We start from the raw sequence: 22,958 nt of genomic DNA, 5'->3' as shown, positions 1-22,958 counted from the left end.
TAAAAGCCCCTCCCCCCCCCAAAAAAACCCTTTACTAAGGCGCAGTTTTATCTAGCATCACCTCAAAAGCATCAGCATCCGCTCTCACTAAGAGCTGAGAAATCTCTAAGAAAGAGGTCTTACTGCAGAAACCTCTTCTTTCAACCTCTCTACTATCGCTTCCAAGGAGCTCTGGTAGCATATTGGTTATGAATCAGGCTGTGAATCTCAAGGTCAGCAGTTCGAAACTACCAACTGTTCCACGGGAGATGCTCCCATAAAGATTTACAGCTTCGGTACTGGTCACTATGAGTCGGAACCGACTCCACAAAACCAACCACCACTGTCTCTTCCTGGCTCTTCCAGGAGTCCTGGTGTGGCGCTGTGAGTTAATGCGCCAGATTGCAAAGCCGTTTGAACTTCAAGCTCCTTGGAAACCCCACGCAGGGTCGCTATGGGTCGGAACCGACTTGATGGCACTTAACAAAACAACAACTATCTCTTCCACCACTTTACAGCTAAAGTAAGACAAGCCATCTGTAAACGCAATGATTAAAACGGCGGTCTCATCTCTTAGGGTCTTCGCTTCCTTTGGACCATGAGGAAACATTCTCACATTTTGGCTATGTCCCCCACCCCCTGCCTAGTAAGTATGTCTTCTGCCCTCCCCCCTCTCACTAAACTCCGTTGTTTCATCCCTCACAATTTAGGTTCTCCCCCTTTTCTCAGTCCTTACAGCATTCCCTATCTGTCCCAAGTTCCCCAATTCGCTGAGACAGGGTGGCTAAGAAACTGTCCTGAAGTCACACTAGGATAAGCACTGCGCTGCTGCTAACTGCACGGTTGGCAGTTCAAACCCACCAGCCGCTCCTCGGAAACTGACTCGACAGCATTTAACAACAACAATAATTGGGAGTCCAACCCCGGTTTCTGCCACTTAGCAGCGGTGTGGCCCTATGCAAATCCTTGCCCTTTATGAACCTCAGAATCCCCAATTTGCAGAGGAAATCCCTCCCCGCTCCGCCCAAGCCCGGTCCCTTCCAATGAGGAAGGTACGGGATCGGAGACCACGACTACAGGTATCAGTCTCAGGGACAGACATCCCAGAGATCTCAGGAAGCCGGAACGAGGCATGGTCTTGCCGGATCCCTCCCGAGCAAAGCCCGACAGTCTTGGGGGAAGCGAAACTGGGCAGACCCCGCAACCCGTGAAACCCGGCCGACTCACGGTGAGCGGCGTTCTCCACCAGCCGGCGCAGAAGCTTCAGATCGGAACCCACTCGCAGGTCCAAATCAGCAAACACCGCCATGCTGAGGCGCTTGATCACCGCGCGCATGGGTCTGCGCAGCAACAGGGCCCGCCTTCTCGGGCATGCTGGGAATTGTAGTTTACCCGCACCTCAGTCCCACCCTCCTGTTAAATACTTATTTTGGGATTTCCCGGGGACTTGCTCCGCCTTCAAGTACTAGCAAAATTAGTGTGTGGAAATTAATAATCTCACTCCAATCCTTTGGAACCCCTATTCAGGGGCCTATGAATCGGAACCAACTCATGACACTTAACAACAGCAACAGGAAACCTGATTCCTGAGTCCTTAAAAGAAGACACCCGGAGCCGAGTCTTGCAGTCATCATTTTCAACCACAGGATGGCAGTGCTCTCTCTAGGATGAGCCGGACTACGCAAAGAGATGCAAAGTTTCATAGTGGTTATGAATCGAATCGAATCGAATCGGGCTGCGATCCTCAAGGTCAAAAGTTCGAAACTACCAGCTGTTCCGCAGGAGAAAGATGAGGCTTTCTGCTCTTATAAAGATTTACAGCCTCGGAAACCCTGTACAGGGTCGCTGTGAGTCGGAACTGACTCCACGGCACTTAACAACAACAACAAATTATTAATAAAAAACAACCACCAACCATTTCCTGGAGCCCTGGAAGCGCTGAAGAATAAGCCCTGGACCTCAAGGTCAGCGGTTCAAACCCACCAGCTGGTCCTCAGAAACCCTATACAGCGTCGCTATGAGTCGGAACGACTTGACAGCATTTAACAAAAACCACTAGTTCCTATGTGAGAAATGTATCATGTTTGATGTTTAAAATGTGAATTATCTCATGTGTCCATTTTTTGGATTTTTGTCCTAAGTGAGCCCCTCCCTTCAACTACCACTTAAAAAAGAGCCGAGCCATGGTGGCCCCTTGGGGATAGGATCTGTGCCTGGCCATGGGGAAGACCGGAAGACAGTTGCACAGTTGGCCAAAGCAACCACAGTTCTTCGAGAGATTTGCAGACGGTTCTTCTGCCCAAGATCCATGAAACAAGCACTGGCCTCACAGGGCTAGAGACCACCCAGGCTCCTGGCATGGTCCAAAAGTTCCCCAAAAGAAAGCCCCAAGTTTCGACTCCCTACATGCAGTGATAAACCCAATGGCTGCTTCTGAGAAACTGGAAAAAAATGGATTCCTGTTTTGAAAAAGGAAAAATCATTCTCTTCCTGTTTTGAAAAAGGAAAAACAGTTTTGAAGATCAGAAGTAAACCCTGGATCTGTCTGTAAATCCAGTGCTGCTCTGGACAGAAACCCAGGGACACTCACTACCTGGAGAGCCCCCAGCTTCTTACCTCCAGACGCCATCTCCTTTGGTTCAGATCAAGCAAGTCAGTCCCAAGGAGTTCTGAACAGTGTGAGAGGCTAAGGGAAGATCTTTGGCTCTAGGAATGTGACTGCAACCCCTCAGTGCCCCAGGCTCCTGGGCCTGACTTTGTTCACTGCCCATGCTCTCTCAGTGGTTCCCAGTGGGGAGTTGGAGCAAAGCTAAAGTTCTGTGTTTGGTGGGCTGCAGATTGCAAGGAAAGAAGGGGCTCCTAAGCCACCTCCTGTCTCCACTGGTGGCATCAAGACTGAGAAGACTTTTACAGTGGCCCCCTCCAGATGACTGCAGAGAACAGAATGGTAGTTGGGTATAGTCCTCTGAACCTGATGTAAGGGATACCCTTTCTCATGGACCTGTCCTTCTGAAGTTACCCCAAGAGCCTGGGAAAGGGCTCAGTCAATCTCTGGAGCCTTCTTCCATTCCTTCCCAAGTCAACATCAAGCAGACATTTTATGGGAAGCTTTCTAAACTCCAACTCCGTTCCACCAGCTTCAATTATTCCTCCAGCTCTCCCACCTTTCCCAAAGGCCTTACTGGAAGCCTGGTTGCAGCTGAGCCACAAACTCTGGTGTGAGCCACAGCGCATCGTCTCCCTGCCAATGTTCACCGACAGCAGCAGTGTGAAAGCCATGATCATGTGCCAAGGCTGTGGTGTGTTCTATCACGATGACTGTATCGGGCCCTCGAAGCTCTGTGTATTGTGCCTTGTGGTGAGAGAATAAATATGGCCATGGGAGAAAGTGTATATTTTGATAATGATTTATCTTAAATTTGTATACAGAATATCATTGATCTCTGTCTCTTTAGGTAAGAGCACACTTGCCTCCCCCTTAAATTTACAATGCTAAAGCCTCTCTATCAATGATCAACCCTCTGGGGTGACCCATGGGGCTGCCAAGGCCAGCCAGTCCAAGTTCTTAACTCAGACATCTGAGCCTGGTATGGTGTTGGGAGCCTGCATGACACCCAGAGGGACTTGAAACAGAAGCAAAAAGGTTATAACCTAGCCCAAGGGAATTAACATACCTGAAATGAATAGAAATGTCAGTCTTCGATGGCCCGCTTCTCTTCTGCTACTTCGCTGGGAAAGTGGCCAGCACAGGGTCCCATCATTGCCCACCAGGACCCTGGGGCAGCTGCTGACTACAAAGTCACAATTTAGCCATTTGCCAGTTATTAGGTTTGGTTTGAGTTTTAGCTCCACCACTAAAGCAAATTTGGAGTCTCCGCACTAGCTCCTGGCCCACAGGATCTCTTGGAACATTGAATAGACTTACCTGGACAAAGTGGCAAGGTAATGGTGGTGTCTTTCCTATGACAACGCCATGTGTAGACCTTGAAGTCCCAGGCTCCGAAGTTGGGCAGGTGGATTCCTCCACTTGACACCATATGCTCCCTGTCACTCTGCACTCTATGGAAATGGGCATCTCCACACACCTGTGTACATGAGAGTCATTTTACATTTCAAATTAGTGTGTGTTTCTTATTTTTATATTTTTAACTCTCTACTACTGGATATAAGGAGCTCTGGTAGCGTAGTGGTTACAAATCCGGGCTGCGAGCTGCAAGGTCAGAGTTCGAAATTACCAGCTGTTCCACAGGAGAAAGATGAGGCGTTCTGCTCCCTTAAAGGTTACAGCCTCGGGAACCCTGTATAGGGTCGCTATGAGTCGGAACCGACTCCACAGCACGTAACAACAACAACAACAACAACTACTGGATATGGGGGTGTAGTGCTGTGTGGGTTAATGCGACAGACAGCAAAGTCATTTGAACTACAAGGTTGGCGGTTCAAGGTCACCAGCTGCTCCTCGGAAACCCTATATAGGGTCACTATGGGTCGGAATTGACTTTATGGCACTTAACAACAACAACAATTACTGGATATATAAAGTGAACGTTTTGGCTTCTGTAAATATGTTATATGCGCCTCTAATAATGTTTTATCATGCATTTATGTGTTATACACAGTACTGGCCAATTCTGTGAATGGATGTATTACACAGGGAACACAAACATCTCTTCATTATTTTACATGTTCAGCATCATTGCATTAAAGTAAGTGATGTCATTTACTTATCAAAAACAAAAAACAAAAAACTAGCCTGCTATATTTGGTCAAACATTTATTAGTTCCCCCCTAATGTGATGGAATCCTGGTGTGGCACTTTGGGATAATACGCTGGACCACAGATCCTTAGAAACACAAGGTCAGCAGTTCAAACTCTCCAGCCGCTCCTCAGAATGCCTATACAAGGTTACCATGAGTTGGAACCAACTCATGGTTTTTAACAATAACAATAAAATGTGATGGTTGGAACTGCAATTGCCTTGGCAGGAACAGACCAAATGATCTCATGGGCCTTATACAGCCTGAGGGCCAAACAATCCCCATCCCTGGACTAAATAACAAAACCTCTGGTAGTACAATGGGCTAATCATTGGAGCTGCTAACCGGAAAGGTGGGCTGTGCAAACCTATCAACCACTCTGCAGGAGAAAGATGAGGCAATTTGCTTCTGTAAAGATTTACAGCTTTGGAAACCCTATGGAGCAGTTCTGCTTTGTCCTCTATAGGGTCACTGTGAGTGGAGTTCAATTTGATGCCAATGAGTAGTTGTTATTGTTGTTAAGTGCCATAGAATCAGTTCCAACTCCCAGTGACCCTGTACAGGGTTTCCTAAAAGTGGCTGGTGAACCTGAATGAGTAGTTTGTGGTTGTTGTTATTAAACACCACACCGTCTAGTTGATTACAACCCATAGTGACCCTGTATAGGGTTTCTGTACAGGGTCACTATGGGTTGTAATCAACTAGACGGTGTGGTGTTTAATAACAACAACCACAAACTACCCATAGTGACCCTGTATAGGGTTTCTGAAGGAGCTCTGGTAGCGTAGTGGTTACGAATTGGGCTGCGAACCTTAAGGTCAGCGGTTCGAAACTACCAGCCGCTCCGCGGGAGAAAGATGAGGCTTTCTACTCCCGTAAAGATTTACACCCTCGGAAACCCTGTACAGGGTCGCTATGGGTCGGACCCGACTCGATGGCACTTAACAACAACAACAACATAGGGTTTCTGAGGAGTAGCTTGAACCACCAACCTTGCAGTTCAAATGACTTTGCAGTCTGACGCATTAGCCCACAGCTAATGTGGTGTAAATCCTAACTCATTTATGCCTGCGGTTCTAATTCCACTTGGGAATGTGTTGTCTTTGTGATGCTAGTTATGCAGATTAGCGTAGGGAATTTTTTTGCACCAATCCCTTTTAAAGAAAAAAAAAAGAGATGAAGCAATCCAGCAGAGAGGATTTGGGGTAAAACAAATGCCAAGACAAGTGGAGATCTCCAAGGAGCCAGGAAGTGAAAGGCGAAGAGACAAAGACATTTCTCAAGGACCCAGAGAGAGAAAAAGACTTCCTCTCAAACTGGCACCCTGAATTTGGACCTCGAGCCTCTGAAACTGTAAGAAACTAAACTTTCATGCGTTAAGTCACCCACTTATGGCTTTTCTGTTAGAGCAGCTCTGGGTAACAGAGCCATACACCTGGGTACAGGGTCAACCGTGTGTGGCCACTGACTGGACAATAGTGGGTTTGGTTTTGGTTCCGAATATCTAGACCAGTTGCCATCAAGTGCATTCTAACTCACACGGAATTGTCTATCACAAGTGGGAAAATAAGAAAAGATGGCAAAGGCTTGAACGTTACAAAATTAGCATGAGGACATGTTTTACTGTGAAAAGGAAGACTATCCCTTCCTCCTTGATATCCAAGTATGCCTGTGACAAAGAAATACAATCGAAAAAGCCATTCTGAATGAAATCAAGGAAAGAACCAAGAATGCTGTGAAAAACGTGTGATGTTAAATTTAATGAATGGGAAGAAAACAACTGAAATTTCAACCGCTTTTACTTTCTAATACAAGTAAAATAAGTGACACTGTCCTGAAATTATTGTGTATTAAGTGGGGAAAAAAAAAATTTCAGGCATCATATTTTCATAGAAAGCAAGTTTAGAAAGAATGTTTGTCAAAGACAACAAATAGAGCAAGTACTAAACAGAAACCAGCATTTGTAAATGTAATCACTAGAAGTTCTAGTACTCTGTGTGTTGAAAATATGGCTTAGAACTTGAAGGAGAAGTTATATAAAAAAAAAAAAACCCCAAACTATTTCTGGCAATTTCCTTAGCAGTTGATAAGAGAAAAGATATATAAAAGGTATTTGTGCTGTTGAGAATTTTTAAATGACCCAAATTTTTTTGGAAACGGTATCCAAGAAAGGCACAACATTAGGAAGTGGTTTATTTTTGTAAGGGAAGAGTTTTGATCAATTTAAAGTTGACTGGTCAGAATTGGTAACCTTGACTACAGATAGGTCCCCTACAGAGGTTGGTAATAATATTAAATTTATGAAACACATAATCACAATGTGACAACGCTTTGTCAGAACTCAGAATTCAAGTAAATTCATTGTAAAGAAATTGCTTTGGGTTCTAAGCTTAAAATCAGACCAAAAGCCATGATAATTAACCATAGTTCACACACAGGTCATGCTTCAAATAGATATGTCTTAGCGGTAATGGATAGGCAGGAAATTTCAAATTGTTAAAGAGAAATGTATTTATCTAGCAAGGAAAAATCTCCACCTCAGCTCACCAATGAAGACTGGGTAAAAATATTCACTCTTTTGGTTGACAATAGAACCAGGATCAGCACTGAACTGTGAACCACAAGGTTAGCAGTTTAGCAGTTCAATCCCACCAGTTACTCCTCAGAAACCTTATACAGGGTCGCTATGAGTCGGAACTGATTTGACGGCACTCAACAACAGCAACATCACCTCTAGAAATACTCTAAATGCTTTACCCTTTTTTAAACAAATATATTAACTGATTTTCTCATACTTTGCATTAAGTGTCTTTGGGAAACTCATCTGATGAAGAATAATTTCACTCTAACACTGGATTCCAGGTACGAAAATTATGACCAAATCTTATATTGCATCACCAAAGTGTGATTTTTGGTGATACAATATAAGATTTGACCCAAAAGATATTCTGAATTAAATGTTGTGATGTTGTTGTTAAGTCCTGTTGAGTCAGTTAACTTGTCTTTCTCCATTAATACTGCTAAAGTGGGTGAAAATTATTACGAAAGAAGTTTTTGTACTGCAGTATTGGGAGTCCTGGTGTAGCACTGTAGGCTAAGCACTGAACTGTTAAGCACAAGGTCCGAGATTCAAACCCATCAGCTGCTTCTTGGAAATCCTATAAAGGGTCGTTGTAAGTTGGAACTGATTTGACAACACCTAACAACAGCACCATTATATTGAGAACTAAATACGATAATTTGGAATACTAGAATTTCACAAATATCTTGCATGTAATTCACCTCATCAGACTTGGCAAATTACAGCCCGTGGGCTAAATCTAATCCGCCACCTGTGCTTGTATGGCCTGCAAGCTGAGAATTGCTATTTATATTTTTGAATGTTTGAAAGAACTTATTGGAAAGCATATTTTATGGTATATTAAAGTTTTGTGAAATGAACATTTCAGTGTTCACAAATGAAGTCTGATAGCCACACAGCCATGCTCATTCATTATGTACTGTCCGCTTTCGTGCTAGGTAGGGCTCGCTCATGCTTCAGAGGTGGAATTGAGTAGCTGTGATGGAGAACCTATGCAGTGTTCTGATGGCTTCATACTGCTTCTCATCACATGACAAGTCAGTAAAGCACAAGTAAAACTTGACAGCTTTCTACGCACACCACATGTGTTACTACACTGAAGCATTTATTTACTTATGAGTGTACACACATCATGTCAAAATAAGAAACTAAAAGTGAACTTTGGGTACTATGGCATAGCAGTGTGTGGATTACTTTGTTATCAAAATTCAATGCCAAAGGACTGAGTTTATTATGCAATGACACTGTAACTGTGCTAAAAAATAGATATAAAATCCATTGGCATTACCAAACTAGGAACTCATCACAATATTTTAAATTTATGTTTAGGAAAACAAGAAAATTTTAAATGCAATATCTTGTCACAGCAAAATTTCTTCACAAAAGCAAAAAATGAAAATGAGGTTGGAACTGATGTTTCTAAATAGCTCATTTGTTACACAAACAAGGAGAGTGGTTTACCAATGGTGAGTTAGTCCTATCATGTTTGGTTGTAGCAGCCTGAAGGAATGTATCTAGAAAAATAAACATGTTTCAGACTACTGGCCTTCCAGTGAGAATGGTGGCTGGGAGGTTTGCGGATGCTGGATGCAATCTCAACAGTCAGTTAAAAGGCGAATGATTTTGAGTGGTTTTCACTCCCTCTTGGTAAGCTGAGAGATGCTACAAGTACTGCTTAGTTACTGTTGTCAAATAGATGCTGAATTTGAAGTGCCTGAAAAATTAATCGCCATGAATATAACCTGAAGTGAAATTTGTTAAGGTAAGTTACAACTGATAGTGTTAAAAATATATTGTTGTTGTTAAGTGCTGTTGAGTTTGTTCTAACTCACCGAGACCCCATATAGGGGGATCAACTGGTGGGTTTGAACTCTTCGACCTTGTGGTTAGCACTCCAGGGTTTATCCTATAGCACACACCAGAAAAAGGCTTGGACAAATTCACAAACCTTTTGGAGTTGATTCCAACTCATGACATCTTCATGTGGACAGAATAGTCCAGCACTCTGTAGGATTTTCAAAGCTTTGACTTTTCAGAGATAATCACCATATCTTTCTTGCAAGTCCCCTCAGAGTGAGTTTGAATCACCAGCTTTCCAGTTAAGTCAAGAACTTAACTGTTTGTGTCTTTTAGGGACTCCATATATCTAATTAGAACCTAGATACATCTTAGGGTCTTGATAAAATATAAAGCCAAGAAATAAAAGCAGAAACATTGCTAATGATCCTACAGAAATAAGAATTATAAGTGAATGTTGATGTTGTTCAGTGATTTCAAGTCTGTTCCAACTCATAGCTACCCTATACAGGGTTTCCAAGAAGAAGTGGCTGGTAGGTTTAAACCGCTGACTTTGTGGTTAGCAGTCCAGTGCTTATCCTACAGTGCTACACCTGGACTCCCATAGAGCTTAGTATTTACAACACACCACAAAATAGCTAATTCACAAAATGGTGGATAATCACATAGTACTGGGAATCATGGCCTAGCCAAGCTGACAAAATCATTGCCAAGAATAATAACATCAATATTCAGACTATCTATATTTCTGCAAAATGTTCTTTGGTTATAAAAAGGAATAAAACTAAATTTTGCCTCTGGAGTATTGGTGTGGCACTGTGGATTAATGCGCTGGACTGCAAAGTCAGTTTGAACCACAAAGTCGGAAGTTCAAGCTCACCAATTGCTCCTTGGAAACTCTATATAGGGTCACTGTGAGTCGTAACTGACTCGACTGCACTTAACAACAAATTTTGCTTCTTGTTTGAAAAACTACATTTAGCAATGCAAAATTATAATAACAATAATACAAATAACTCTGTATTTGCCATTTAGGTTCCAAAAAATTATATTGTTCGTTCATACTCTAAATCAAAGAAATACTGACTTTGTACAAATCAGCTAAATATTTTTTTTTCTTGAATTGTAAGTGCCATAGCATAGTGACCTTGTGTAGGGTTTCCAAGGAGCGACTGGTGAATTTGAACCACTGACCTTGCGGTTCAAACCGACCTTGTGGTCCAGCGCATTATCCCACAGCACCACAACTATAGTTTCAATTGAAAACACAGCCTATAGCATGATTTCTCAGCCTCGTACTATTGACATTTTAGATCAGATCATTGTTCTTAGGGGGCTTCCCTGGACTTTCCCCCCAAATGCTAGTAGCAGTCCCTCACTTGCAACAATGAAAACCTGTCTCCTCTGACAATGTCAAATGTTCCTTGAGGTGTGGTGTGGAGGGAAAATTCCAGGCTAGTGACATTTAAGTGTTCATGCTAAGTAATTGTAAAGAAAAGTGGAAAGGGGATTGTAGATTTTCTTCCTTCCTTCCTTCCTTCCCTCCCTCCCCCCTTTCTTCCTTCTTTCCTTCCTTCTCTTTCTTTCTTTCTTTCCTTTCTTTCTTTCTTTCTTTCTTTCTTTCTTTCTTTCTTTCTTTCTTTCTTTCTTTCTGTCTGTCTGTCTGTCTGTCTTTCTGTCTTTCTGTCTTTCTTTCTGTCTTTCTTCCTTTCTTCCTTTCTTTCCTTCTTTCCTTTCTTCCTTTCTTTTCAAAGGAAATGGGAAGGGAATAATTTCCTAAGATTATAAACTATATGTGACTTGGCTTTCCTCAGAATAGGAGCCTTCAGGCAAGTCCATTAGGGAAATGGATGTTTGATGTACGAACTTTACATCAAACTTTGGACAGCTACCTACACTTCAGATGTTGGGTGTCCAGCCTCAGACAAAGTTGCCATGTTTCAGATGAGCAGAGGATTTGCAGTGCTGTTGCATGGGACCATGAGGCTTGCACAACAGTGAGGAAAACAACTAAGCACAGTCTCTGGAACGTTCTGCGTTGGGTGTGCGATCCTAGGTCCATCATGCAGCCTGTTGAGGGCTGGGCCAGAGGAAGTCACAAGAAGAGTTGAATTTCCTACTAGACAAGTGTTGTTGTTAAGTGTCATGGAGTTTGGTTCCGACTCACAGCGGCACTGTATAGGGTTTCTGGGGAGCAGCTGGTGGATTTGAACCTTTGACCTTATGGCTAGCAGTTCAGTTCAGTGTTTATCTTTCAGTGCCACAACAGGACTCCAGATTAGATAAGTAGAATGAGGTGTTTTAATTTTGAAAAACAATGTGGCACTTGTATAGAGCAAAATTCATACCTATCTTGCATGTTACATGTTTTTTTAATGATGTCTCCCCAACAATTCTACTCTTACCATCTGCTCCACCACACAGCTGTTGCAAGTCCGCATGTTTTGGTACCCTTGCTCCCCTTTTCCCTTTTCTCTTCTGATGAACTTTCTATTTGAGCTGAAATGTTAGCTCTGTGACTTTTTTGGCCTCCGCAGGCAGAACTAATGCCTCTTTCCCCTGGGTTTCCTGATCTTTGGCTCATTCCTACATTGCCCTGTAGACTTGTCTGTCTCTTTCACCAGGCAGTGAAATCTACAGGCCCTTATGTATCCTTAGCACAGCACCTAGTAACAGGTGGCTGATCCATGTTTACTGAATGACAGGAAAAATGGATCGGGTATAACTTTGCCTGGAAATGAGACAATTTTCAGATATGATTCCAACAAATACAGGAATCCTGGAAATAGAACATTAAAAAGCAAATAAGATGTTGTCATTGTACCATTGAGTCAGTTCCAAATCACAGCGACCTTATGCACAACAAAATGAAACACTACTCACCATCGTCACAATTGTTATACTTGAGTCCATTGCTGCTGCCACCTCATCCATCCATCTCGTTGTGTTCTTTTTCGCTGAGTCTCCACTTTACCAAACATGATGTCCTTCCCCAGAATAAGTGGTAGCTTGTTAATTTTTCAACAAAAGCCTTTCTTCATACCTTTTTTCCCCCTTTGAGTCATTAAATCCCACCTGCCCTTATAGCTTCTGCTCCAATTCTCTATTTTTTTGAGTAAAACTCCAGAAGTTGTCTACACTGCCAGTCACCATTTTCTCTCTTACCGTTACCTCTGGAACCCATTCCAATCTAACTTTCATTCCTATTACTCCACTGACACATTTCTGGGAATTTGACTCAATTGATCTCTTCTTCCTCCTTAAAACATCTTCTTCCTTTGACTTTAGGCATGCAATCTCTCTCAGTTTTCCTCCTAACTCACTGATCTATCCTTAGACTTTCTGGTGGTTTCTCTTCCTCTCCCTGACCTCAACATGTTGGAATGTGCCAGGTTGAAGTCCCCATGTCCTTTCTCTGTGTATTCTTCCTCTTGGGGGACCTTTCCTTGAACCTGTAGATGCCTAGTTGACATTCCTAAGGAGCTCTGGTAGCATAGTGGTTACGAATCAGGCTGTGAATCGCAAGGTCAGCACTTCCAAACTACCAGCTGTTCCGCGGGAGAAAGATAAGGCTTTCTGCTCCCGTAAAGATTTACAGCCTCAGAAACCCTGTACAGGGTCGCTATGAATCAGAACCGATTCCACAGCACATAATGACAACAACAGTTAACATTCCTGTTAGGATATTTAATAGGGTTTCAAATTCAACATGTCCAAAGTAATACCTGACTTTGACACTCAATAAACATTGGTGGACTCAATTAGTGAGTGAATGCCAATCTAGGCTGATTTTATTTAAATTGAAGAACTATTTTTTCACACATTGGAAGAAGTTCTTGTAATTCAGACTGTGGGAAACCGGACAATGTTCAAAAAATGGGAAGTCCTCTTGCTGGATTTTGCAATGCTGATAGATTCCCCACTAGGGGGTGTGCATGCACCATATATAGCTCAATAAAATGTTCAAAAAGTTGAGTAATTAATAGAATAAATACATAATCTTGAGTGTAACTAGTCTCTTGATTTTTTTCTAATTCATCTTTTGGGGGTTGATTTTTTTAAAAGGGTACATTTATCTTAAAAGAGGATGAAAAGTTTCTAAATGAAGAAACAATACAAACACTACATTTGTGTTGTAAGTTGTAAAGGATAATGTAAATGAAAGTAGCAAAATTAAACAATAATTCATCTAAATTAAAACAATTCACTTTTCAGTCTAACAAAATATTTTAAACAACGAATGACTCTAGGTTATGTGTATTATTCAACACCCAACTCATTCAGCACATGTTTACTGAACACCTAATACGTGGCAGGAGTCAGTATTCAGCTCCTTCTGCCACCTGACTTTTTTAGTTGCAGAAAATTCGGCTGCCAGAGAGGAAAGGTTTCAACCTGATCTGGCTCTAGCTCTCTTAAGAAGGTGCTTGCAAGAAACATGAAGTTTTTGAGTACGTTACACAAGACTAAGAAAGTGTTACTATGTTTCGGGAGTTCACAGTCTAATGGGCAAAAGAAGCAAGGAAATATAAAACATAGTTCACTGCTAAGCACTACAACAAGGATAGGAACAAAGCCTTTGAAAGAACTTACAAAGAAAGAAGAGCTTTGGCAATCAGGATTGTCACAGAGGAGGTGACATTCCTGTGGCCTAGATTCTAATGCTTATGTCCTCTAAACTTCTGTGCTGATGGATTTAAGTCATTGTCTCTAGGATTTGTGCCCTGTCTCCATGTTACAGCTCTACAGCCCTTGTATTAACCATGTGTGGTTTGTTGTTGTTGTTAAGTGCCTTGGAGTCGGTTCTGATTCATAGGGTTCTACATAGGGTTTCCTGGGAGTGACTGGTGGATTTGAACCACTGACTTTGCAGTTATCAGTCCAGTGCTTATCCTACAGCACCACACCAGAAGTCCACATTCAGATATGTATATGCAATACTCTTAGTACCACACCGATCTACAATTCTAGCCTTCCTAGCCTGTTCTAATCTAATTCTGGGGTTAAGGGACACTCGGATAATTAGTTTAGTTAAGTGAGGAGGCAATGAGGTGTAAAAATGGAGACCGACAACATTTGGAGAAGTGAAAAAGGCTGTAGGAAGTCAGTTGTGTTAGTCATGGGGAGTTAGTTACCGGAACTCTAGTTACCATGACATTAACACACTTGACTGATTAGTGGGTTGCCAAAAAATCCTAGGGTATGGGAAGCTTTATTTTACTTGTCTTTCCTAAAGTATTTTAGATTGTCAGCATACAATGGTTTATGAGAAAATAAACTATGTTAAGTGTAAGTCAAGGATAGTTATCAGCCAGCATGAGAAATTTGAATTCACTAGTCCCTGTTTGGAAGAAAGATGGAGCAATTTGCTTCCAAGAAGACTGACAGCTTTGGAAACCCAATGTTCTCCTCTATCTGATAGGGTCACTCTGTGTTGGAATCCACTTGAGGGCAGTGGGTTATAAACTTATGTCTTATGGATGAGGATAATGGATTGAATTATGCTCCCCCAAATATGTGCCAATGTAGCTAGGCTATGCGTCCCAGTATTGTGTGATTACCCTCCATCTCCTGCTCCGCAAGAGAAAGATGAGGCTTTCTACTCCCGTAAAGATTTACACCCTCGGAAACCCTGTACAGGGTCGCTATGGGTCGGAACCGACTCGACGGCACTTAACAACAACAACAGTACATTCTAACCTCTTCTGTGGTTAATGAGGCAGGGTTGTTGTTGTTGTCAGGTGCCATTAAGTCGGAACTGACTCATAGTGACCCCATGCACAGCAGAACGAAACAGGGTTAGGTGATGTTAAAGAGGATTAGCTTATGCTAGTTAGGGTAGTGAGGCGGGTTTAGGGTGGGATGCATCATTGTTGTTGTTGTTAGGTAGCATCCAGCCTGTTCCCACACATGGCAACAGAGTCGGATGCATCACTCTTGCTTAAGTGACCACCCTTACTCAAGTCACAACCTAATCTGATGTAAGAGGAGTTACTCGGAGGTGTGGCCTGTTTCAATTGCACTTATCCTGCAAGAAATAAAAAGAGAGAGCAGAGAGGTAGGGATCTCAGTGCTACCAAGAAAAAAGAACCAGGGGCACAGTGTGTCTCTGGTGACTCAGGGGTCCTACATTGAGTTGTTAGGTGCCATCGATTCAGTATCGACTCACAGTGACATGAAACACTGCCTAGCCCTGTGCCAACTTCACAATCATTGCTACATTGGAGCCCATTGCTGCTGCCACTGTGCCAATCCATCTTGTTGGGGGTCATCCTCTTTCTTTGACTTTACCAAACATGATCATAGTCAACTCTACTTTAAGGAGGCAACTCTTCCCCAGTCGCATTTTGATTGTCTTCCAACCTGAAGGGCTCATCTTCTGGCACTATATCTGATAGCGTTCTGGTGTTCCTTATCATGTTTCAATATCCAATATTCTGGTGCTGACAGTATTCTACTGCTATTCGTAAGGTTTTCAGTGACTAAACATTTGGAAATAGTTCGCCTCTTCCTCTTCCTACTGTGTCTTCATCTGGAAGCTTAACTGAAACCTGTCCACTGTGGGTGACTTTGCTGGTATTCAAAATACCCATGACATAGCTTTCAGAAGCACAGCAACATGCAAGCCACCACAGTACAACAAATTGACAGATGAATGGTAGCCTACACTGAGACCCTTCTAGAAATGGGGGAAGACAGATGCCAAGCCACATGAAGGTTGTTCAGGATAGAGAGCTGTGGATATTCCTCCAAAGCCAATAGAGAATGCCTTTCCCTAGAATTCCAACTTCTACCCTCCTAATCTATAGGAAAATAAGCTTCTACTTGTTAAAGCCGCCCACTGTGACATTTCTATTATAGCAGTACTAGATAATTAAGACAGAATTTGGACTGGGAATGGTATACTACTCTAACAGATGCCTTAAAATGTGGAAGCAGTTTTGAAATTAGGTAATGGATACAGGCTAGAAGAACTTTAAGGTTCCTAAGAGTAAAAACTAAGCACTGGATTGCTAACTGGTGGGCAGTTCAAACCCACGGGCCACTTTTTGGGAGAAAGATGAGTCTTTCTGCTCCTGTAAAGAATTAGAATCTCAGAAACCCCAGTCTCGGAAACTCACAGTGTCACTATGAGTCAGGATTGACTCCATGGCAGGGGGTTTTATTAGTAAAAGCCTTCATTTCCTTAAGGTGACTGTTGCTGGGATTACGGATGTCAAAGGCAATTCTGGTGAGGGCTCAGAAGGAAGTGAGGAGATTGTAACACTGGAGATGGTAGAGACAACAAGAAGCAGAAAGAGTGGCCGCAGAACTAGGAGAACTGTGAGAGATGACCGGGAAGTCACAGAGCAAGGGCTCAGGGCCTTTTGGCAGGAGGCTTCCTGGTACCTCAGGGCACTTGTTGATGAAGCTAAATTTGCTGATCCACAAAACTGGAGAGTTAAGCACTTTTGGACCAAGTGAGGTAATTTGAGCACTTTTGGACCAAGTGAGGTAACTTGCTTTTTGGTGCAGTGAGGTAACTTGGGCACTTATCAGCACAACTAAAGAGCTCTGTAACACTTGCCCAAGCAGAGCAGAAAGCAAGCCTATCCAAGGGGCCACAAAACCAAGGAACTAGGAAGCAGAAGGTGAAGAAACAAGGAATACAGGAAGCAGAACTGCTTTGGTCTCAAACAGTCCAGTCATGACCTCTGGTATCTGAAAGGGTAGAACCACAGCCTGCTGGATCTCAATGAATGGGGCTAGGTTTTGAAGAGTCAGATCGTCACCACCTTGGTTCCAGAGTGTGGGGCTGCTGTTGATGATTGAGAGACTTGGTCAGCTGTCATAACCAAAGGGGTGGGGCTGCTTCCAAAAAGAAGAAGAACAGGGCCTTCAGGAAACAGATTGGAGAGGGTCGTCACTCAATTGGACTAGGAGAATCGGGCTGCTCAAAGTTGAGGGGACAGAGCTACCATCTCACTGGATCTGGAAGGCGGAACTGAAGCCCAAGGCCGAGATGTCTCCGCTCATAATCCAGAAACCATGGCCAACACATACACTATGGAGGACAGGGCCGGTGACCAGATGGTCTCAGAATACAGAGGGTCCGTTTCAAGATTTGAGAGCTAACGTAAATTGTTGTACTAGGCTTTGGCTTAGGACCTGTTTTTCTTTCTTTCCTTGCAGTTTCTCCCATTTGCAATAGTGATGCTTAAGTGACCACCCTTACTCAAGTCACAACCTAATCTGATGTAAGAGGAGTTCCACCATGGAACGATTTGAATTTGACATCCGCAGATTAAAAGGGATTTTGCTTCAGAATGGAATTCGGATTTAGGCTTGATGAAAGACTTTTGTGATGCTATGATGGGGTGAAAATGTTTTACAAGTGGGAAGGACATAATTTGGCTGGGTCACAGGTGGAATGTCATAGATCAAATTGCGTCCCCGCCCTCCCATAATATGTGTCAGCATGGCTAGGCCATGATTGCGGTACTATCGTCTGTTCTGTAATATGTTTTATTTTAGGGTGGGATGCTTCACAAATCATCATAAATCATCATCTTTACTCAGGTCCAAGTCCTATTCTGATATTGATATATAAGGGGCGTTCCTTTGAGGTGTGGCTAGATCAACTTTTATCCGGTAACAGCTAAAGCGAGAGAGAAGAGAGCTGAGAAAAAAAGGGCCAGGAACAGAGTGTGTTCTTTGGTCTCTGGCTTCTGGCACTGAGACTCTCCTTGAAATGGGGGAAGAGCGATGCCAAGCTACACGAAGACTACTCAGGAACACAAGCTCAAAGAGACAAGGATCTTCCTGCAGACCCAACACAGAGAGAGAAGGTCTTCCCCTACCTCCAGTACCCTACATTTGGACTTCTAGTCTCCTAATCTGTGAGAAAAGGAATTTCTGTTTGTTAAAGCCAAACACTTGTGATATTCTTTTATAACAGCACTGGATAATTAAGACAATGGGTATATATGTGTTTGCACGGATATTATTAAATATATGAATGTAGATGAGGGAAGAAGGACTTTTACAAAGATGCAATTCATGTTGTAGGACTTGGCTGCTCTTGTGAATTCCTCCAGAGTAGTTTTAAAAGCAGGAAACTTCCAGTTGGAACATCAGAAAGCTACATTCTCAGGTGACCTCAATCAGAATGTTGTTATAAGTAATGAAAATCTAGATAAAAATTCGTCTTTTTAAAACCAATATTATTTTTTTTAATGCAAGAAATCAGAGGGATAAAAGCTAAAGAACATGATTTGCTTTAGATGCCAACACTTCCTTTATCTCCAGTATAACTGCCCAAGATTGGGCAGGCAGGGGAGGAAAGGGCACCTTGATAAGGGTTTTAAAACATTACGGAACCAAGAGCAAAACAGATGATAAATGCAGATAAATATTTATGTGTACGAATGATTTTTAAAGCTGTATCTTCAGGTTTTCTTTGTGAGAAAATGAGGGAAAAGAACACATGAGATTTTAGCAGTTTTATGAAGATACAATTATTTGTTAGTCAAGATTAGAGGGAAACGGAAAGAATTCCAGATTGTTTTGGCAACATACAATCGTAGATTAAATTTAAACTCATCATAAGCAAGCTAATGCTGCAGAAGCCGAGACTTCGATAACCATTGTTGTATATTGTGACAGTTTATAAATTAAAAACCTAGCACTTTCTTAGGAAATACCCTGAACCATCACCAGGGGTAATATAATAGACATGGCTGCTCTCTGTAAAAGAGAAGAGTTTGGACCTGATGCTATATTCAAAACGGAAGAGGAACTTATTTTGAAAATAATATCCTCATGATTATTCAGCACACTTATACGTGCACAACTGAAAAAAAAATCAGAAGCTGTTATGAAATATAAATGGGTTGGTAAAGAGTGTAGGTGGTAAATTATATTGACTGTCAGTTCAACTAAAACTGTAACTATTACTTTTCAAAGTCGTGTGTAATTAATTTATGTGGAATGCTATTTAAAAGAAGGAGCTCTGGTAGCATAGTGGTTACGAATTGGGCTGCAAACCTCACGATTAGCAGTTCGAAATTACCAGCCACTCCGGAAGAAAGATGAGACTTTCTGCTCTCGTAAAGATTTACAGCCTTGGGAACCCTGTACAGGGTCTATGGGTCAGAACCGACTCGACAGCACTTAACAACAACAACTATTTAAAAGAGACCAGATAGAATTGCAAGTTGCACTGACTAGGGTATTAAAAGAAAAATAAATAAAAAGGGAAAGATCAAATGAATCTTGTGAAGCATACTATCATAAAGAATTTTTAAAGACGCCTTTAAGACAATTCAAATGTTCAAAACCAGAAAATGAGACTTTCAATATAATAGTCATGTATGCTCTTGAACAACTTGTTAAACCTTCCCCAGCTCTTAGTCCTCTGTCTTGAAGGGTGAAATAATTTCTTAGATGCCTTCCTGCTACAAACTACTACTCTTGTGTTTGATGAGTCCTGGTGTGGCACTGTGGGCTATTGCACCAGACTGCAAGGTCGCTTTGAACTGCAAGGTCGGCGGTTCAAGTTCACCAGCTTCAGAAACAGGTTATTGTTAAGTGCCATCGAGTCAGTTCTGACCCATAGCAACCCTGCATAGGGTTTCCAAGTAGCAGCTCGTGAGCTTGAACCACCGGCCTTGCAGTTCACAGCTACTTTGCAGTCCAGTGCATTAGCCCACAGCACCACCAGTCCTTATGAGTTGGAACTGACTCCACAGCATTTAACAACCACAAGATGAGTAAGGTTGAGGAAATTTCCACTTTCAACTGTCATTGCTTTGTAGGCTAGATACTATCTTCTACTCTTCTGACACAATGGATTGATTTGCTTATCCCACCCAGAGTGGGGACTGAAATGTTGATAATTGCCAAAGAGCTGTGAACAATGGCTCATAATTGAAGATTTTTTTTTCCCCACTCAAAAAATGTTTTTGAGTTTGTAGAAAGAAGAATACAGGCCTAGCAATCAGAGAAACCTGGGTTTGAATTTTAACGATTACTTAACCAGCTGATTGCAGTAATAACTGGGTTTCTGTATCTGGAAAACAAGGGCTTAGTTGCACCCCTCCCTTGACAAATGAGGGTATTTATTCAGCCCTCATAACAACACATTTTGAGATTTCTGTATTTTTCTTGTTTTATAATCCAATGGGGCCTAAATAGAAAAGCAAACAAATTTGATTAATTTTCAGTCTTTAAACTAAAAAAAAAAAAAAAAAAAATCATTCTGGCTTCCAATAAAACCTTTAAACAAAATGGAATGAAGTCTCAAAAATAACAAAAACCAGCCACTAACAGGTTTTGAATACTAAGGGGATTTCATGCAGTAGGTATTACGTCAACAGACACCTGCAGGATTCTTCTGCAGAACGCTACAACGGGCCCATTTCTTCGTTTATGTGTAAAATTTCTAGAATGGCATGGGAAAATTAACCCTCTTTTCAATATTAAGCTTTGAAGTCTGATTATAAAGGCAGCCAGGGTCTAGCTGCCTGGAAGGCTAGTCAGATTGGTTTAACCCTCTTGGAGGCCCCCTCCCCAGTGCCGCAGACCCTCCATTTTGCCAGGAATTTAGGACATTCCGCACTTTTCCTAGCTTTCCCTTCATTTTTCTTCTTCTGAGCTCCCACCCCCACCCCACTCGCTGCGTCTCCTTTTCCTTCCTCGCTTTCTCCCTTAAGTGGTCAAAGTAGGAAACGGAAGTATCTATTTGTTGCTTGGTGTAGTAATCGAGTAGGATTCTTTAATTAGAAAAGAGAAAAAAAAATCATCCCTCCCAGTTCTTCATTTAGCAGTGAGTGCAAACGTCCGCTGACTCCCCAAGTCCTCCCAACCAGAGGAAACAGCCCCCACCAAATTGTCGTGTACTACTGTGACAAGGTTCGAGTCTGTTGGAGGGGTCTAAGTCTGCTGCCGCAAGGAGAGGTCCTCTAGTGAAGGGGCTCAGGCAAAGCTAACTACCCCACCCACGGTGGGGAGACTTGGGAGAGGAGGGAGGGTGGCTGTCCCTGCCCTGCCCGAGAAGTCCGTCCCGGGAGCGCGAGGGGCGCAGGCAGTGGCCGCGGGGACGCGGCGCGGTTGCCGCAGGGGAGCGGCGGTGGCGGGCGCGAGGGGCGGGGCGCTCTCCACAACTTCTCCCGCCACCTCCCGAGCGCTCCCGGCCGAGCCAGGCGGTTGCTGCGGGCTGCGGGCTGCGGTGCGGCTAGTCGAGCCCGGCCAGCGCGCTCGCGAGCCCGCGAGCTCGCGCGTCCCGAGCGCCCGTCGGGTTCCTTCTAGAAGCGCCTCTCACTGGGAGTTCCCGCGCGGCCGCGCTCCCGTGGTGTCCGCAGGGGCTGGGGGCGCGGGACGTGCGGGGCCCCGAGGCCGAGCAGGGGCGCCCCCCACCGACGAGCGCGCGCCCCCTGGCTTGGCCGCGCGGAGCAAAACAGGCGAGGTGAAGCCCCCGGGACGACAGTCAGAGCGCGCTAGGCAGGGGCGCTGGCTCCATGGGCAGCAGCTCTTAACCGTGCGAAAATGGAAGTTAACAGCAGCGGTCCCCCGGACCTCTTCGGGCACTTTCAGTCTTTACTCCTGACTGAGTCGGGACAAGGGATGCCCGACCTAGTCCCCGACGGCGGTACCGAACCGTCCTCGAGCTCCTGGTCACCGCACCTGATGCGCGGGACCTCCGAAGAAGTAACACCCAGCCCGACGTCCACCTGGGACGCTCTCGCGGACAATGCCTCGGGCTGCGGTGAGCAGATCAACTACGGCAGAGCCGAGAAAGTTGTGATCGGTTCCATCCTGACACTGATCACACTGCTGACCATCGCCGGCAACTGCCTGGTGGTGATCTCGGTATGCTTCGTCAAGAAGCTCCGCCAACCCTCCAACTACCTGATCGTGTCCCTGGCTCTGGCCGACCTCTCGGTGGCCGTGGCCGTCATGCCGTTCGTTAGTGTAACCGACCTCATAGGGGGAAAGTGGATCTTCGGCCACTTCTTCTGCAATGTCTTCATCGCCATGGACGTCATGTGCTGCACTGCCTCGATCATGACTCTGTGCGTGATCAGCATCGACAGGTAAGGGCCGGGCCGCCCCGTCCCGGGGTCGGGCTGGAGACGTGCGGGCTGCTCAGCCCGGCGCGCTCTCCTTGCTTGGGAGTAGTTTCAAGCCAGACTTCACCGGCGGGCTGAAGCGCTGCGCTTTAAACATCAACCCCTACACACCAACCCTGCCCCAACCAACTTCAGTTACAGGGGGACCTATATAAGCCTTTCAAAGGAAAGCCCAAAATGTTGTGATTTATTGTTGCGGGGATTGTTAAGACCAAAGTTAGAATGTTTTAGCATTAGCAGTTCCAGCAGGGGGTTCCTTGGCTTGGTTTTCGCAAAGAAGGGATTTGATGCTTTCTTAGTTTAACAAACCCTTGCTGCGAGCCTGAAAGAGTCGTTTTTTTTTTTTTTTTACTTTAAGAAATGAGACGGGGAAAGCCGCCTTGCTTTCCCAATTGTAGGAGCTACTCTCTTCAAGCCAATGGCAAGGAGCTAAGGATGCAGCGGGAATTGGGGGGCCTATATCTCTTAAATGTTTAACCCCTATCCTCGCTAATTCCTAATCACGTTCTTTTGAAAGTTTGGTTTTAGTGTTGGGCAATGCTGACTGTATCCTTTAAGCTGAATAGAACCTTTCTCGCTGTCTGAATGGTTGATTCAAACCTTTCATATTTTTGGGGTACCTTCTTTTGAAAATTCCCCCACTGGAGTAACTGAAACGGACTGGCCATTTGCCAGGACTGCTGGAGGAAAAATCCCTGCCTTGGTTAGAATGGAATAGAAGCTCCCCCACCCCC

At 43.7% G+C, this 22,958-nt stretch overlaps 2 protein-coding genes and 1 pseudogene across 2 annotated transcripts in view; 2 read left to right on the top strand and 1 right to left on the bottom strand.

Moving 5' to 3' along the window:
- The window catches only part of RPP30 (ribonuclease P/MRP 30kDa subunit), a 44,112-nt gene extending 42,824 nt beyond the window's left edge, over positions 1–1,288 (bottom strand). The window contains exon 1 of the mRNA XM_006831445.1: positions 1,207–1,288. Coding sequence (XP_006831508.1) covers positions 1,207–1,288 — 82 coding nt within the window. The remainder of the gene's footprint in view (positions 1–1,206) is intronic.
- On the top strand, positions 1,287–21,630 carry LOC102810769 (annotated as a pseudogene).
- A 10-nt stretch (positions 21,631–21,640) lies between these two features.
- HTR7 (5-hydroxytryptamine (serotonin) receptor 7, adenylate cyclase-coupled) overlaps positions 21,641–22,958 on the top strand; it is a 92,685-nt gene continuing 91,367 nt past the window's right edge. Inside the window, exon 1 of the mRNA XM_006831131.1 lies at positions 21,641–22,188. Coding sequence (XP_006831194.1) covers positions 21,641–22,188 — 548 coding nt within the window. The remainder of the gene's footprint in view (positions 22,189–22,958) is intronic.

This window comes from Chrysochloris asiatica, unplaced genomic scaffold, assembly GCF_000296735.1.
Source record: "Chrysochloris asiatica unplaced genomic scaffold, ChrAsi1.0 scaffold00003, whole genome shotgun sequence".
In the NCBI taxonomy this organism is placed as follows: Eukaryota; Metazoa; Chordata; class Mammalia; order Afrosoricida; family Chrysochloridae; genus Chrysochloris; species Chrysochloris asiatica.
This window is presented reverse-complemented; position numbering and strand designations above follow the sequence as displayed.